The sequence below is a fragment of the Gigantopelta aegis genome, chromosome 10, assembly GCF_016097555.1.
Source record: "Gigantopelta aegis isolate Gae_Host chromosome 10, Gae_host_genome, whole genome shotgun sequence".
Classification (NCBI taxonomy): domain Eukaryota; kingdom Metazoa; phylum Mollusca; class Gastropoda; order Neomphalida; family Peltospiridae; genus Gigantopelta; species Gigantopelta aegis.
In genome coordinates this window covers 28178623-28197840 of record NC_054708.1, presented here as the reverse complement: position 1 = coordinate 28197840, position 19218 = coordinate 28178623, and the positions used below count along the sequence as shown (strand labels likewise).

The following is a 19218-nucleotide window of genomic DNA, read 5'->3' as shown; positions in this document are numbered from 1 at the left end:
ATGACCGCATATGATGCAGTCTTATAATCTAGCCCTAGGGTCAGACAGATTTTTCTAGCACTGTGCAAAAGCTGGATAACCCTGTCCAGTGGGCAAGAAAAATCTGTCAAGCACCCTGGTGCTAGATACATCTGTCCAGCACCCCAGTGCTAGATACATCTGTCAAGCACCCCGGTGCTGGATACATCTGTCAAGCACTCCGGTGCTAGATAAATCTGTCAAGCACCCCGGTGCTAGATACATCTGTCAAGCACCCCGGTGCTAGATAAATCTGTCAAGCACCCCAGTGCTAGATACATCTGTCAAGCACCCCGGTGCTGGATACATCTGTCAAGCACCCCGGTGCTAGATAAATCTGTCAAGCACCCCGGTGCTAGATACATCTGTCAAGCACCCCAGTGCTAGATACATCTGTCAAGCACCCCGGTGCTAGATACATCTGTCAAGCACCCCGGTGCTAGATAAATCTGTCAAGCACCCCGGTGCTAGATACATGTGTCAAGCACCCCGGTGCTGGATGATTTCTACATGTGCATGTCATAACTCACGGTTTACGACGATTGACGTCATAACTCATGTTTTTAAAAATTCTGTTTGCCTTTTCACGTTGTATTATTGTTTTAAAAATATTTAAACAAACTACTGTATAATACTTTATTTTCGCGTTTTTCGCGTGTGAATGAAATTCGCGAAAATATATTCTACGTGAAAATAAAGGCCGACTAAAAAAATATAGTCTCGTTCAACTATAACTCATTAGTTTCTAATTATCGAGGCTAATAGTAACAATGCAATGTCCCTCCTGTCACGGAGAAAACCAACACAAAACACAAAATCTGCTTAAAACTTAAAACTTTAAATCAAGAACACGATGCAAAGTACATACATGATAATAAAACAATACTAACAATGTAACATTAAAAAGCTTTATGCCGTTTTCAAGTTGACAAGTGCTAGCGATCAGTTCATCAGATAGTGACTAAACGTGTTGAACGACGCAAGTTACACATGTTAAAATGTGGAATTGACAAAAATCCGGACTAGGCTTATCACAAATATTATTGATAGATGTTCAGATTCAAAATGTTATTTTTATTTGTCACAAAGGCCTGCAAGTCTGAAGCCTGTTCGTATTAAATTTATTACTAGTATTGTTACCAATCAAACTCAGTTACTGAGCACTAGTAGCTTGTGCCTTCAAATTTCGTTTCGTTTTGTTTTCGGTTTTGGTTTTTACAACAATTATGAGGATTAAGGAAAAACTACGGTCAGCACCTTCTCTAAGTTTATAAGCTTGTAAACAATAAAAGTCTTGATTGGTTCAAGTAGGAAAACTGTTGTTTTATGGTTTTACTCATTACAGCAGATCTCTACTGTGTACAGTAGGCCTACTCGTGTGTGCATATTATGAGGTTTGTTCTACAGATTAGCCTCACAACCGGTGAACCGGCAAAACTAAGTTCCGTTTTCAAATCAAAATTATTGATATCAGTACTACTACTTCTATTTCTTTTCTTTTTCTTTTCTGTTTGTTTTTTTTGTTTAGGGGTTAGGGGATTCGCAAAAATAAATGTTCGCGAATTGACTCATTTTCATTAAATCGCGAAAATTTGATCCCGCGAAAATAAAGTATTATACAAACCTCAACCCTTACACAAAACATGTTGTATCTTAGGTAGGAATTGCTTTATCTATACATCACAACGGTGATGGATTCTATTGATCTGACACAGCTTTAACGAATCCCAAGATGCCTCATTTCATTTCTCACCTTCATATACAAGTTCTTTTTTTTCCCCTAACACTTGTACATTATTTATTTATTTATTTGTTTATTTATTTATTTTAAAAATGTATTATTATTTTTTATTTATTTATTTACATTGCCCATTATTGTCTCGCCTTTTCTGACAGCGATAATGGTGTCAAATTTTGTATTAAAGTTTCACATTTTGATCAGTTTCTCACAAACTAAAGTCCTAAGTCAATGAAACTTGGTTTATAGTTGCACTTAGGGATTTTCATTACAGTGCACCCATTTTTTTTATGGTAGCCAAGAATTTAATTCCGCAGAATTCTTGTATATTAATGAACAAAGGTAATTTCCTAAACAGTTTGACATTAAGACTATATTTTTCACCGGTTTTAAGACGAATGACACAAGATAAGATTTGGACTTCCCTGACATCATTTTCACTTGCCAGTGGAGTCCGGGCGACCATAAAACATAAGTTGCATCATTTTCATGTCTTATAAAATATGTATTATGGTTTTCTTACAGGAGATTTTGCCATCCTACTCAACTCTGGAATGTCTCTGAAGAAGGCGTTGCTATTCAACTTCCTGTCGGCCTGCACGTGTTTCCTGGGCCTGGTGTTTGGTATACTACTTGGGGGCATGACTGGAGCTCATCACTACGTGTTCGGAGTGGCCGGCGGAATGTTCCTCTACATATCACTGGCAGATATGGTGAGAATTCGTACATGCTGCATCTTCATACTTTTATAGGCCGGGGCGTAGCCCAGTGGTACAGTGTTCGCTTGATGCGCGGTCGGTGTGGGATCGATCCCCGTCAGTGGGCCCATTGGGCTATTTCTCGTTCCAGCCAGTGCACCACTACTGGTATATCAAAGGCCGTGGTATGTACTACCCTGTCTGTGGGATGGTGCATATAAAAAATCCCTTGCTGCTAATCGGAAAGAGTAGCCCATGAAGTGTCGACAGCGGGTTTCATCTCCATATCTGTGTGGTCCTTAACCATAAATAAAATGTGTTGAGTGCGTCGTTAAATAAAACATGTCTTTCTTTCATACTTTTATATGGGGCTGGGTATTATGAATTTTTTTTTATCACAAAGTCTGTTCTCTATATCACACTGTATATTATTTACAAATGAGTCAACAGATTTTAATGTAAATAATGTGCTTGCTTTAATAAATGAATGGTAAAAGGTATAATGGGCATATTTCATAATAAGACTTCCTTCTTATGAGGTCATGTGGGATAGAAAAAGTACACCCTCGGTGGTGGAAATTTCTACCTGGAACAAGGTAAAAATTTTCACCACCAAGGGTGTACTTTTTCTATCCCACATGACTGCATATGATGGAGTCTTTTTCTCTCATCAATTCATTAAATAAACTATTATTTGACACAAACAGACAACGATGGCTGAAAAAGTAACTTTTAGCTAACTATTTTATCATAAACAGTAAAAACTACATTATCGTATTTTCCATTTCAATTGTTACATGTGTTAAATAATATAATTTAACACTACAAATTAACAAGATTGCTTTTATAATGAAGCAATTGTTACACGGTTTCACTTAGTTAATTTCTTCTCTTATCTTTCTTTAGATGCCAGAAATGAATGCTGTCGAAATTACGAACGACAAATCGTTTGGAACAGTGACGATATTCATACTACAAAATCTTGGACTTCTTTCTGGCTATAGTGTAATGCTTGTCATGGCAGTGTACGGTAGTGAGATCAAGTTTTAATGATATTTTAAGTATTACATGGAACTAAACAATTGCCAAATCTTTTAGACAGGTATTGCATATTACACACTCAATTATATAATATATATAGGATGGTAAAGCCGGGCTCGCACTGAAATGAATTTTGGTTTAGCCAATTTTCAGAATATTTTCTTGCAAATGATTAAAATGTAATTAAAATTTAAGGAATATTTTATAAGACAAAGACGAAATGTTGTAGCCACTTTGTATAAAAATTACCAATTGGCTAATTTGGCAACGCACAGGAAGAGCCCTGGTAAAATTATTGGCAAAGAAATAATGACTTTGTGCTAAATTGGCTGTGTATGTCTCTAAATCGATAACGAAAAAAATAATTAGTCGCTGGTTGTTTTCAAATCTCTGGTTCATTTGGTCTCATAGAACACTTTTTTTTGGTATTTATTTACATCCAAAATGTTATTTAAGGTACAATTACATTATAATATATTTAAGTGTGTGTATTAAAAACATTCACCTGTTTTAGTTTTATTTATTGTCTCCTCTTACTGCGGTAAAAAGGTGAGAAATACAGACATCGAAATAAGCAAGGTTTTAGTTTTATTTATTGTCTCCTCTTATTACGGTAAAAAGGTGAGAAATACAGGCATCGAAATAAGCAAGGTTTTCGTAACTCGTGTACAGGTTACCACCAAGTACAGACCTGGCCTGGTGCTTTTAAAACTTTTAGAGTCTAGACTCTAGACTAATAGAGTCTGAAACACTAATGTCATGACAACGCCATGCAAGTTATATGCGCGTGACGTCATTTGATATTAAGTCTGGACTCTAAAAGTTTTATAAGCACGGTCCCTGGTAGCCTATACATTTGTATTTCCGCCCCGGAGTCGGTCACTGGCGTAGTCAGAGGCTGAATCCGGGGTGGGCGTGCCTGAACCCTTGTGGATAGGGGCACGTAAAAAGAGTTTCCCAGTTTCCCAGTTTGTATTTCCATTATTATTATTACTACACCCAATAGCCAGTTTGTATTATGAGGTGTCGTTCATTCATTCATTCATTCAGCGCAGTTATGAAGGATGAGCTGAAAAACAACAATGATAAAGATATAAATTCCAGTGAACAGGGGAAGTGCAAATACAACAGTTATAGAAGTGACTTGTAGAACTTTTTAAAAATGATAAGAGTTGATGAAGAAATTATGTTGAAATTAATAGGGGTTCTTTGAAATGCCACCGACGTCACTCATTGTATTTGGGATCAGGGTTGTATATGATTTATAGAATTGATGCTTTTTGTATCTATGTGCTGTTATAATAATAATTTCCTGAGGGTGTTTTAATCCCCAAGGTTCATACATTAACGGCATCGATTAAGAGGTACTAGGGAGTGACTTAAGATAGGCGCAGGGGTAAGGCACCAACGTACGGAGCAGTGTCGCACCAATAAGTCGCAGAGCTATCTGTGAAACCACTGACGACCTCGTCACGTGCAGTTGATGATTTGGGTTTGAAGAGATGTGGTACAAAGAATTGGAATGGGATAGGGACATGAAAACGAGAAGGGACTTTTAATCATAATATTAGGATTATTAAGTTAAATTGATGAGATATAGACATTATATTATATGTTTATTTAATGTTTTAGTAGTTATATTAGTAGTTGTGTTGTTAAAAGAGTATAGGACTGTGCGTCCAGATTTTTTTTTTTATGATTGTGTATACAAAAGTATAAGACTGTGTGTCCAAAGTTTTTGTAGGATTGTGTATTTAAGAGTTTAAGACTGTGTGTCCAGAGTTTTTTGTAGGATTGTGTATCTAAGAATTTAAGACTGTGTGTCCAGATTTTTTTATAGGATTATGTGTATCCAATTTAAGACTGTTAAGATTTTTGTAGGATTGTATATGCAAGAGTATAGGACTGTGTGTCCAGATTTTTTGTAGGATTGTGTATCCAAGAGTTTAAAACTGTGTTCAGATTTTTGTAGGATTGCATATGCAACAGTATGGGACTGTGTGTCCCGATTTTTTCTAGGATTGTGTATCCAAGAGTTTAAGACGGTGTCCAGATTTGTTGTAGGATTATGTGTATCCAAGACTGTATTCAGATTTTTGTAGGATTGTATATGCAAGCATATAGGACTGTGTAGGATTGTGTATCCAAGAGTTTAAGACTGTCCAGATTTTTTGTAGGATTTTGTGTATCCAAGAGTTTAAGACCGTGTTCACATTTTTTGTAGGATTGTATATGCAAGAGTATAACACCGTGTCTCCAGATTTTTGTAGGATTGTGTATGCAAGAGTATAGGATTATGTGTCCAGATTTTTTTAGGATAATGGGCGATTGTCTAGTCTCCTGGTGTTGTTAGTCACTGAGAACATTCAATGGATAATGGGCGATTGCTTAGTCTTTTGGTTGTTTAAATAAATATCCGTAACTGTATCTAACTGTATATAATATTAACTGTAGTTAACTATTATAGTTCTTTGGTATGTAACTCTTATCTAACTGTTCATTGACAGCCTCTTGAGATAATGGGTGATTGTCTAGTCTCCTGGTGTTGTTAGTCAGTTACTGAGATCATTCAATGGATAATAGGCGATTGCCTAGTCTTTTGGTTGTTTAAATAAATATTGATTTTTAACTGTGATACTTGTAATTGACATCACTGGTTAACTACATGTTTTCATATTTTTCATAGTTTAGTGTTAACAGTATTCTTAGTTCATAACTTTGGTTGATATCAGCATAAAATTTCATGTATAACATTATGTGGTTTCAATGCAATGACAACCCGTCTTTAAGGTGACATCTTGTTTTGTTTATTTTAACTATTATTTTATGTAGTAAACGCCTTCATGGCCACGCGGGCGTTCGAGCGTGCAGTACGCATTCCTCGTCGCTTACTTAATACGTAGGTCCAGGGTAGTTAGTCCGGTGGCTTAGCAAAAAAATCGTGACACGCTGGTCCAAAGCACCAAATTTGGTATACTTGACAGTTAGGCTATACAAAAACATAATTCGATGCGGTGCCCGACCTACGACCCCCGGATTAGTATTTTTCAAGATGGCCACCATCACCATTATCAGAAATAGGTTTTGTCACCATAACGTTTAAACTAAAGGACTTAAAGAAGTGGAACCAGTGTCTATATATACTACTTGAGTGGTGTTATTGGTTCCATAGTGATTAAAACCATATTTATCGATATTCCAAGATGGCCGCCACCGCCATTATAAGAAATCACCCTTTTCAACATAACTTTTAAATTATTAACCTTATAAATGTGGAACCAATGCCTATACCTATTATTTCAGGGTCAATCTATGTGTTAATACTGATTTTAAATAGGCTGATATTATAGTTGATCATATTCCAAAATAGCTGCCACCGCCATCGTTAAAAATTACCCATGTCACCGTAACTTCAACACTATACTAAAAGTTTGATACATACAAACAAAATATATACCTATTATTACATGATATCTGATGATATTGGATTTACTGTGATTAAAATCATATTTGTCCATATTCCAAGATGGCCACCCATGGAATGAACAGTAAGACGCAAAATGTTCTTCAAATGTCAAGGATATAGGAAACTATTGTCTCAAACTTATAATTCAATGTCATTCCATGAGATATTCATATTATTGGTTATTTGATTCAGCACTTATATTACTTCAGTCAGTACAAAGTCCTCTGCAGTCAATGCGGTGCATTTGAGTCCTGTTCTGCAAACACGTTTCTTTTTACAAATAGGTTCTGCCTTGCATCCACACTTGATCAGCTGCTTGCAAGTTTTTAATACTTCTGTTCGTGTGATCCAAATTGGCTCCCAATGGCTGCTCTTTTTAACCCAACCAAACCTCTCTGGACTAGGACGGTTCTGCTCAGATTCCAAGCATCTCAACCATATACTAGCCTGATCAACACTTCGATTTGTGTGTTCGGTCAAAGAAGCCTGAGTTGGTGGCATTTACAGTTCTTAAGCGTGATGAACTATCATACAAAATGCATGTAAAGTTTCCTATGACTTCAATGTGTCAAAAATTGATAATCATTGGATCAAATGGGTTCACATTAGGATAAGTGAATGCCTCCGTCACAGGTGGAAATGACGTCCAAGCTTCCCAGCATCTTTTCTTGGCCTTTCCAAAAAACTGAGAGGTCGTATCTGATCCAGTAAAGGCATGGAAGAATGGAAGAGCACAGGATCGGTCTTCTCCAAGCTCAGAGCAAATGGAATTGATATGAAAGTAGTGGAAGTTCTTGCCTTTGCCAAATGTTACCCAAAGCTGAATATCAGGGTGCAACTTTGCCAGTTGGAAATAAATGCCAATAAGAATAACGACCACATCTGTGTCTACAGTGCTGACCATAATCATTCTTTCTCCTTTTTGTGCAGCATCTGCAACATGTAGACATATTCTGGTATCTGCCTCTTCCTGGTCAGATTCTGGCATCGGCTCACTGCTGCCCTTTGTCACAACTGAGTGACCAGAGGTAACAGACTACTTTGTCTGGTGAAAAATCAGTGGCTTCTACATCTTCAGTGAGTAGAGCAAACAATTCTTTATTGGTTGAGTTATGTAGAAAAGCACCAAAGTCCTTTGGTAGCATTGTCTGTGCAGAAACCTTCTTCCAGACACCCTTGCCTCCTTTTTTCATGTGTGGCCTCCTTTAGACTGTCGGTCTTGTAGACATCCCATACAACATCAATAGGCTTACAGTTGTGAAGTTGACGATAGGACCAGTGTCTGAAGATCTCCTTGCTGTACTGGCCAAATGTTGAAGCATCTCCAATTGGAAGTGAATGCACCACTGCTGGGCCGTCAAATACTTTGACATCAAAGCTAGATGGAGCTTTCGGCGTTTTGGAGTACAAAAGATCCAGGTTGGATTTGCAACTTGGTAATCGAAGTTTGCCATGGTCGCTTAGAGATGGAGGCCATGGGTGGTTTTCGTGCATAGAGAACTCTTCCAAGTTTTCACACTTGACATGAAATGAACTACTGGTTGAAGAGGCTATAGCCACTCTTAATGTCTTCCATTTGTTGTTTGGTCTTTGCTTTACCTTTAGAAGTGGGTTTCTTGAATATCAGGATGTTATTTCTTTTAATTGGCTCATGGATGGTTTGATTTATTTCAACTAAAACCTTCTTAACATACTCTTTGTACTTTTTGTTTCCAAGGTTTTGCATGTTGTGGAAGGTGCTTACTACAGCCTGGTCCACACAGTCATAACTATCAAGAGACATGAGCTCCTGTGATTTCTTGGTAAAAGGATTACCCATTGACGTAATTGTTGCACAGAGCTTGTTGACCTGTGCTTTAAAGCTTTGCTGTGTTGAAAACCCCTCCTCGTGACTTTTGAAATCATCAGAATAATTTCCACAATACTGCTCCTCAAACTCTGCCAGTAGTCGAGCCTGTTCGGGACCAGCAACCATTCACCTCTTCAATGCTTTTGGGTTTTCTGTCAATCCGATAGCTCCACCCAAGTCTTTTACATTTGCATTGTTTTGTTCATGAGTTTGGTCCAGAGGGATAGCTGAAAACCTCTTCTTCCCTTTAGGAAAAACCCAAAAGCGTTTTAGCTGATCCTTGATTCCGTCAGGAATGGTCTTCATGCCTCTTAAATGCACAGAGACCTAGCGAGCATAATTCTGATGGTCAAAGACAAAAAACCATGGTGTAAGTGTCTCCAGTACATCAATGTACAGGGAAAAGTTTCGTTCACGGTGAGAACGGATGAAGATGAGAATCAGCATTTCTAACTGAAGTATAAGGTCCCAAAATGCAAAGGTCGGACTCTTTGTGCACAAATCGTTCTTCCACTTGAATTCTTCAATCTCTTTCTGATTGGTGGAATCATGTGATCCTTGCATCGTATGCCAGGCATTATACTGCAGCTTTGCAACTAGGGTCAGGGCTGTCACCTGATTTGAGTGTCGTGTCCAGGTCAAGTGTGATATATAAAGGAAATAGTCTGCTGTTCCTGTCGAAGCAATCCCAATTCACAATCTATCTTCATTTTTATTATTAGTTTGGTAAAACATGTATTCTATTATGTTGAATAAACTGTCTTCATCGTTATGTAATGTTATATTTATTACAAAACAAATACATCACAAATGAGTAATAAACTATTTAAATTCAGGTTTAAAACTAGTATCACCTCATAGATTGATCCTGAAATAATTGATATAAACAGTGGGCATATGTAAGTCTTGTAAATCAAAACTGACTGAAAGAGTGTCTTTTTAAAATTTATATAATTGCGTTGGTGGCCATCTTGAATATGGGCAAATATGATACTGGCAACCATAACTGTAGTATTACCACATAAAACCTTGATACTGAAATAGTAGGTATATACACTGGTTCTACCCCTCAATGTTTTGTAGTTTCAAAGCTATGCTGAAATGAGTGATGTTTTATAATGGCGGTGGTGGCCATCTTGAATATGGGCAAGTATGATACTGGCCAACATAACTGTAGTATTACCACATAACACCATGATGCTGAAATAGTAGGTATAGACACTGGTTCTACCCCTCTATGTCTTGTAGTTTCAAAGCTATGTTCAAAAGGGTGATGTTTTTATAATGGTGGTGGCGGCCATCTTGGAATATGGACATATATGATTTGAATCACTATAAAACCAGTAACACCATTCAAGTAGTAGATATAGACATTGGTTCCACTTCTTTAAGACCTTTAGTTTCAAAGTTATGGTGAAAAGGGTTATTTCTGATAATGTTGATGGCGACCATCTTGAAAAATACTGTTCTGGGGGTCGTAAGTCGGGCACCTCATCAAATAATGTTTTTGTATGACCTAACTGACAAGTATACCAAAGTTGGTGCTTTGGACCAGCGCGTCACGATTTCATAAACATTTGGAGCTAAGCCACTCCACTAAGTTGCACACGTGCTCGCACGAAATTCTACCACAGATACTACATGTAATTAAACTTTACTCTAATTATTTAATTTGACATATTTTTAATACATATGAGATGTATATTTTTTAGAATTTGATTTATATAAAATATTGTTTTGTTTTGTGTTATTTTATTATTAGCTGTTCTGTTTAAAGCAACATTTTATCAGTAGACATTTTTTATTTAGCTGTTCTGTTTTAAGTGGCATTTTGTCAATTGACTACATTTAAATTGACTCTTGTCTCATCCTTTAAACTTACAAATTACCTGGAAATATTATTACTTTTTATTAATTATATTTTAAGCACAATCATTATGTTGCCTATTATATTGTGAACTGAGTACATGAATTGTTTTAAATGTGTGAATCATAATAATGTGAATCATAATACGTGAATTAAGAATCACATGAGTTGAGTGTGATTTGTGGAACTGGGAATTTAGAATGTAAACTAAAATGTAAAAAATTTAAAATTTAAAATTCACAATGGTGCTGGATTATCAGGCATCGAAATAAGTCGAGAACGGTCGTTCAGGTTACCAGGAGGTTACCACATGTAAGAAAAGTCGAGAACGGTGTTTCGTTTTCGACAAACATTTCAACGGGGAACGGTAGTAATCCAGGATTTCCACATTTCATTTTCTCGTAAGGAATTGCATCGATGTTCGTGCTCACTTGTGCAACTGCAAGCAATTATAGTCATTCCGCATTTAAGCAGCGTCAACTAGATGCATTTACTTCTGCGTTTCGTTTTCTCGTACGAAATTGCATCGATGTTCGTGCGCACTTGTGTAATTGCAAAGCAATTTCGGCAATCCGCTTTTAAGCAGCACCCATTAGATAAAGTTACTTCCGCATTTCATTTATCGTACTGATGTTCACGCGCCTCGATACAATATCAGAACTTCCATGTTAAAAGTAGTAGTAGCAGGAATTTAATTCTAACTTTCATATAGTTGTGGTAACCTATAGGTTACCAGGCTATATTATGTGGTAACCTGTAAACGGGTTACCAGACACAATGCTTATTTCGATGCCTGATGATCCAGACTCATGTATTGTTTCTGCTGTTACAAATGACAATATTTAATATACTATATATCACAACTACATGTATGCATGATTCGAAATTATCAACTAGATTACTACAATACATAGGGCACCAGCCAAAGCTTTTGTGATGGCTAGTGACTTCCTCAAACATTTATCAAACACTGGTATGTTATTAGCCATGTTCTGTCTTGAGACATCTGCATTCATGGCTGTGTTTAAATGTTGGGAATGTAGAGTTAAATACACTTGCTATGGTATATGGTTAAAGGCAGGGTAATCACAGTTGACCACTAAAGACAGTTAAAGTTTGTTTTGTTTAACAACATTGCTAGAGCACATTGTTTTATTAATCATCGGCTATTGGATGTCAAACATTTGGTAATTTTGGCATATAGTCTGATAGAGGAAACCTGCAACATTTCTCCATTAGTAGCATACTAGAGAGGTTTTTTATATTTTTAACGACACCAATAGAGCACATTGATTTATTAATCATCGGATATTGGATGTCAAACATATGGTCATTTTTGACACATTCATAGAGAGCAAACCCGCTACATTTTTTTCGTTAATAGCGAGGGATCTTTTATATGCACCATCTCACAGACAGGATAGTAAATACCACGACCTTTGATATACCAGTCGTGGTGCACTGGCTGGAATGAGAAATAGCCCAATGGGACCACTGATGGGGATCGACCCCAAACCGAAATATAGAGATTATTATGCGTTTACAAAAACATGTATTGAGATTATATGATGTGTTTCAGTATCGTTAATATATATTAGGAATAAAAATAATGTTTTAATTATTCTTGCCAGTAGCTCGCATAATACAATTTTGATTCCTAATATATGATACTGACGATACCGGAAAACACTCAGTGAAATATAGAGTGCTGCTATAGAAATAAAATTTAAAAATTGTGAAAAAATTAATTTTCTTTAGGCATTTCATGATCTATTTATTTGAAGATGCATAAACATGTATTCGTATTTTTAGCATATAATGCATTTTTTTGCGGTTTTTTGACCCAATATTTGGGCCAAGGACCAACATAAATGTACTTAATATTCGCCCACGCAGTGCCTACATACGATAGATGCATTTGTGTTTAGATGTACACATTGTATTTGGAGGGGTGGGGTGATATAGATGTCAGAAGACGTATATCAATGTTTTCACCACTATAGTGCGTTCTGGTATGGCGGCCATTGCCTCACATACTGACTTCCGGAAAGGGTTCTGATATTTACAGAGTGGGGGATACCCTGTGTGAGTGGTCCCTATCCGTTATGTACTAAAAACGGTGTTTATTCGACTAATTATGACCCACCATTCGACAAAAATCATTTTGGAAGAATTCGGCCCCAAAACTATTTTTTGCGTTTTTTGACCCAATATTTGGGCACAGGACCAAAATAAATGTACCTATTATTCGTCCACGCAGTGCCTACATACGATAGGTGCATTTGTGTTTAGATGTACTGTGACGGAACATGATCTTAATTCTTTTCGCCTGTGGCGATATTAATTGTTTTAGAGGGCCGTGTGCAGTCTCAATATGCACTTAAGCCCAGGTGGGCACTTTGTTACGTAACACCTCCTCGCGACGGTAGTCGAGCTGTTTTCAATAGACCAGATGCGGAGGCCATGTGGCCAGTAGTTACGTAATACCCCCGCGAGTGCGGTTTTTACGACCGTGATTTTGGCGACTAGGCGACAGTGAGTCTGGCTATCTAAGAGAAAATTCCCGTCTTGGTCGCTGTGGAAATATCACTTGTAGGTATTCGGTACCGCGTTGTACCCCCAGGCGATATTCGGAATTTTATGATAAATAGCTTGGGTTTTAGAGATATCAGGGAGAAACATATTGGAAGGCTTCCAGGGAGCGCGTCCGTTTGGACTTGGTAATTATATATTTTCCGCTCTATTGTATAACCTTGATGTGATTGATGTGACTTTAAATATTTTAATACTATATTATACCAATATTATTTAGACGGTGTTTCCGGTAATCTGACGAAGTAAACTGTAGGATTCATTGTTCTAAAAATTACTAAAGCTTAACCAGTCATCCTAGAGGACCTAGGTAAACTGTAGGTTATTGTCGTTATTGTGATTATTGTGATATATACCAGTACTAAGTCTGTATTACAAGGTTACTGAATGAGTAGTTAAGGGTTAATTAAAAATTAACCAGTTAGAAATAGAGTTGTAATTCCTTTACTAATTAAGTTCCCCTGGAAGCGTTTCTCAATTATCACACGAGTGGGTGTTGTGTCACTCTGGAGTGATTAGAATATTGTGTAAACTAGACACCTAGTGATTAACTAATTAAGTGATTAGTTCTGGGTTGTTATTATTTGTTGATGTTAATTAACTACTGCGGCAGTACATTTCTCAGCGTAGTATTAATACAGATTCCAAAGTGTATTGTGTTTTTGTTGTGTTTTCTAGTGAACTAAACATGCTATAATAATACATACTTTATATAAGATCTTATCTCTGATCATACCTAGACGAGCCACGCGGGTTTTGAACTACCCGTTACAGAGAGATCTAATAGATATACAGTTAGGAGAGATATTTGGATAATCGTGTTTTATACAGTTACGGGTATTATAGGATCCCCGTGACATGTACACATTGTATTTGGAGGGGTGGGGTGATATAGATGTCAGAAGACGTATATCAATGTTTTCACAACTATAGTGCGTTCTTGTATGGCGGCCATTGCCTCACATACTGACTTCCGGAAAGGGTTCTGATATTTACAGAGTGTGGGATACCCTGTGTGAGTGGTCCCTATCCGTTATGTACTAAAAACTGTGTTTATTCGGTCACTTATGACCCACCATTCGACAAAAATCATTTTGGAAGAATTCGGCCCCAAAACTATTTTTTACCCCAATATTTGGGCCAAGGACCAAAATAAATGTACCTATTATTCGCCCACGCAGAGCCTACATACGATAGATGCATTTGTGTTTAGATGTACACCTTGTATTTGGAGAGGTGGGGTGATATACATGTCAGAAGACGTATATGAATGTTTTCAACACTATAGTGCTTTCTTCTATGGCGGCCATTGCCTCACATATTGACTTCCAGAAAGGGTTCTGATATTTACAGAGTGGGGGATGCTCTGTGTGAGTGGTCCCTGTCCGTTATGTACTGAAAACTGTGTTTATTCGACTACTTATGATCCACCATTCGACAAAAATCATTTTGGAAGAATTCGGCTTCAAAACTATTTTTTGCGTTTTTTCACCCAATATTTGGGCCAAGGACCAAAATAAATGTACGTATTATTCGCCCACGCATTGCCTACATACGATAGATGCATTTGTGTTTAGATGTACACATTGTATTTGGAGATGTGGGGTGATATATATGCCAGAAGACGTATATCAATGTTTTCACCACTACAGTGCTTTCTTTTATGGCGGCCATTGCCTCACATGCTGACTTCCGGAAAGGGTTCTGATATTTACAGAGTGGGGGATGCCCTGTGTGAGTGGCCCCTGTCCGTTATGTACTAAAAACTGTGTTCATTCGACTACTTGTGACCCACCATTCGACAAAAATCATTTTGGAAGAATTCGGCCCCAAAACTATTTGTTGCGTTTTTGGACCCATTATTTGGGCCAAGGGCCAAAATAAATGTACCTATTATTCGCCCACGCAGTGCCTACATACGATAGATGCATTTGTGTTTAGATGTACACATTATATTTGGAGGGGTGGGGTGATATACATGTCAGAAGACGTATATCAATGTTTTCACCACTATAGTGCTTTCTTCTATGGCGGCCATTGCCTCACATATTGACTTCCAGAAAGGGTTCTGATATTTACTGAGTGGGGGATGCTCTGTGTGAGTGGTCCCTGTCCGTTATGTACTGAAAACTGTGTTCATTCGACTACTTATGACCCACCATTCGACAAAAATCATTTTGGAAGAATTCGGCCCAAAACAATTTTTTGCGTTTTTTGACCCATTATTTGGGCCAAGGACCAAAATAAATGTACCTATTATTCGCCCACGCTGTGTCTACATACTATAGATGCATATGTGTTTAGATTTACACATTGTATTTGCAGATGTGGGGTGATATATATGCCAGAAGACGTATATCAATGTTTTCACCACTATAGTGCTTTCTTTTATGGCAGCCATTGCCTCACATACTGACTTCCGGAAAGGGTTCTGATATTTACAGAGTGGGGGATGCCCTGTGTGAGTGGTCCCTATCCGTTATGTACTAAAAACTGTGTTTATTCGACTACTTATGACCCACCATTCGACAAAAATCATTTTGGAAGAATTCGGCCCCAAAACAATTTGTTGCGTTTTGGGACCCGTTATTTGGGCCAAGAGCCAAAATAAATGTACGTATTATTCGCCCACGCAGTGCCTACATACGATAGATGCATTTGTGTTTAGATGTACACATTGTATTTGGAGGGGTGGGGTGATATACATGTCAGAAGACGTATATCAATGTTTTCAACACTATAGTGCTTTCTTCTATGGCGGCCATTGCCTCACATATTGACTTCCAGAAAGGGTTCTGATATTTACAGAGTGGGGGATGCTCTGTGTGAGTGGTCCCTGTCCGTTATGTACTGAAAACTGTGTGCATTCGACTACTTATGACCCACCATTCGACAAAAATCATTTTGGAAGAATTCGGCCCAAAACAATTTTTTCCGTTTTTTGACCCATTATTTGGGCCAAGGACCAAAATAAATGTACCTATTATTCGTCCACGCTGTGCCTACATACGATAGATGCATTTGTGTTTAGATGTACACCTTGTATTTGGAGAGGTGGGGTGATATACATGTCAGAAGACGTATATGAATGTTTTCACCACTATAGTGCGTTCGTGTATGGCTGCCATTGTCTCACATACTGATTTCTGGAAAGGGTTCTGATATTTACAAAGTGGGGTATACCCTGTGTGAGTGGACCCTATCCGTTATATACTAAAAACTGTGTTTATTCGACTACTTATGACCCACCATTCGACAAAAATCATTTTGGAAGAATTCGGCTTCAAAACTATTTTTTGCGTTTTTTCACCCAATATTTGAGCCAAGGACCAAAATAAATGTACGTATTATTCGCCCACGCATTGCCTACATACGATAGATGCATTTGTGTTTAGATGTACACATTGTATTTGGAGATGTGGGGTGATATATATGTCAGAAGACGTACATCAATGTTTTCACCACTATAGTGCTTTCTAGTATGGCGGCCATTGCCTCACATACTGACTTCCGGAAAGGGTTCCTCATATTTACAGAGTGGGGGATGCCCTGTGTGAGTGGTCCCTGTCCGTTATGTACTGAAAACTGTGTTCATTCGACTACTTATGACCCACCATTCGACAAAAATCATTTTGGAAGAATTCGGCCCAAAACAATTGTTTGCGTTTTTTGACCCATTATTTGGGCCAAGGACCAAAATAAATGTACCTATTATTCGCCCACGCAGTCCCTACATACGATAGATGCATTTGTGTTTAGATGTACACATTGTATTTGGAGATGTGGGGTGATATATATGTCAGAAGACGTATATCAATGTTTTCACCACTATAGTGCTTTCTAGTATGGCGGCCATTGCCTCACATACTGACTTCCGGAAAGGGTTCTGATATTTACAGAGTGGGGGATACCCCGTGTGAGTGGTCCCTATCCGTTATGTACCACAAACTGTGTTTATTCGACTAATTATGACCCACCATTCGATAAAAATCATTTTGGAAGAATTCGGATGCAAAACAATTTTTTCCATTTTTTGACCCATTATTTGGGCCAAGGACCAAAATAAATGTACCTATTATTCGTCCACGCTGTGCCTACATACGATAGATGCATTTGTGTTTAGATGTACACCTTGTATTTGGAGAGGTGGGGTGATATACATGTCAGAAGACGTATATCAATGTTTTCACCACTATAGTGCTTTCTTTTATGGCGGCCATTGCCTCACATACTGACTTCCGGAAAGGGTTCTGATATTTACAGAGTGGGGGATACCCCGTGTGAGTGGTCCCTATCCGTTATGTACTACAAACTGTGTTCATTCGACTACTTATGACCCACCATTCGACAAAAATCATTTTGGAAGAATTCGGCCCCAAAAGAATTTGTTGCGTTTTGGGACCCGTTATTTGGGCCAAGGGCCAAAATAAATGTACCTATTATTCGCCCACGCAGAGCCTACATACGATAGATGCATTTGTGTTTAGATGTACACATTGTATTTGGAGGGGTGGGGTGATGTACATGTCAGAAGACGTATATCAATGTTTTCACCACTATAGAGCTCACTTCTATGGCGGCCATTGCCTCACATATTGACTTCCAGAAAGGGTTCTGATATTTACAGAGTGGGGGATACCCCGTGTGAGTGGTCCCTATCCGTTATGTACTACAAACTGTGTTCATTCGACTACTTATGACCCACCATTCGACAAAAATCATTTTGGAAGAATTCGGCCCAAAACAATTGTTTGCGTTTTTTGACCCATTATTTGGGCCAAGGACCAAAATAAATGTACCTATTATTCGCCCACGCAGTCCCTACATACGATAGATGCATTTGTGTTTAGATGTACACATTGTATTTGGAGATGTGGGGTGATATATATGTCAGAAGACGTACATCAATGTTTTCACCACTATAGTGCTTTCTAGTATGGCGGCCATTGCCTCACATACTGACTTCCGGAAAGGGTTCTGATATTTACAGAGTGGGGGATACCCCGTGTGAGTGGTCCCTATCCGTTATGTACTACAAACTGTGTTTATTCGACTACTTATGACCCACCATTCGACAAAAATCATTTTGGAAGAATTCGGATGCAAAACAATTTTTTCCGTTTTTTGACCCATTATTTGGGCCAAGGACCAAAATAAATGTACCTATTATTCGTCCACGCTGTGCCTACATACGATAGATGCATTTGTGTTTAGATGTACACCTTGTATTTGGAGAGGTGGGGTGATATACATGTCAGAAGACGTATATCAATGTTTTCACCACTATAGTGCTTTCTTTTATGGCGGCCATTGCCTCACATACTGACTTCCGGAAAGGGTTCTGATATTTACAGAGTGGGGGATACCCCGTGTGAGTGGTCCCTATCCGTTATGTACTACAAACTGTGTTCATTCGACTACTTATGACCCACCATTCGACAAAAATCATTTTGGAAGAATTCGGCCCCAAAAGAATTTGTTGCGTTTTGGGACCCGTTATTTGGGCCAAGGGCCAAAATAAATGTACCTATTATTCGCCCACGCAGAGCCTACATACGATAGATGCATTTGTGTTTAGATGTACACATTGTATTTGGAGGGGTGGGGTGATGTACATGTCAGAAGACGTATATCAATGTTTTCACCACTATAGAGCTCACTTCTATGGCGGCCATTGCCTCACATATTGACTTCCAGAAAGGGTTCTGATATTTACAGAGTGGGGGATACCCCGTGTGAGTGGTCCCTATCCGTTATGTACTACAAACTGTGTTCATTCGACTACTTATGACCCACCATTCGACAAAAATCATTTTGGAAGAATTCGGCCCAAAACAATTGTTTGCGTTTTTTGACCCATTATTTGGGCCAAGGACCAAAATAAATGTACCTATTATTCGCCCACGCAGTCCCTACATACGATAGATGCATTTGTGTTTAGATGTACAC

The 19218-nt window shown here is 38.1% G+C and overlaps 1 protein-coding gene across 1 annotated transcript in view; it reads left to right on the top strand.

Annotated features, from left to right (window-relative positions):
- LOC121383571 (metal cation symporter ZIP14-like) overlaps window positions 1-3842 on the top strand; it is a 4397-nt gene extending 555 nt beyond the window's left edge. Inside the window, exons 2-3 of the mRNA XM_041513659.1 lie at window positions 2282-2469; window positions 3361-3842. Of these exons, the coding sequence (XP_041369593.1) occupies window positions 2282-2469; window positions 3361-3504 (332 nt within the window). The 3' untranslated portion in view covers window positions 3505-3842. The remainder of the gene's footprint in view (window positions 1-2281; window positions 2470-3360) is intronic.
- The last annotated feature ends 15376 nt before the right edge of the window (window positions 3843-19218 follow it).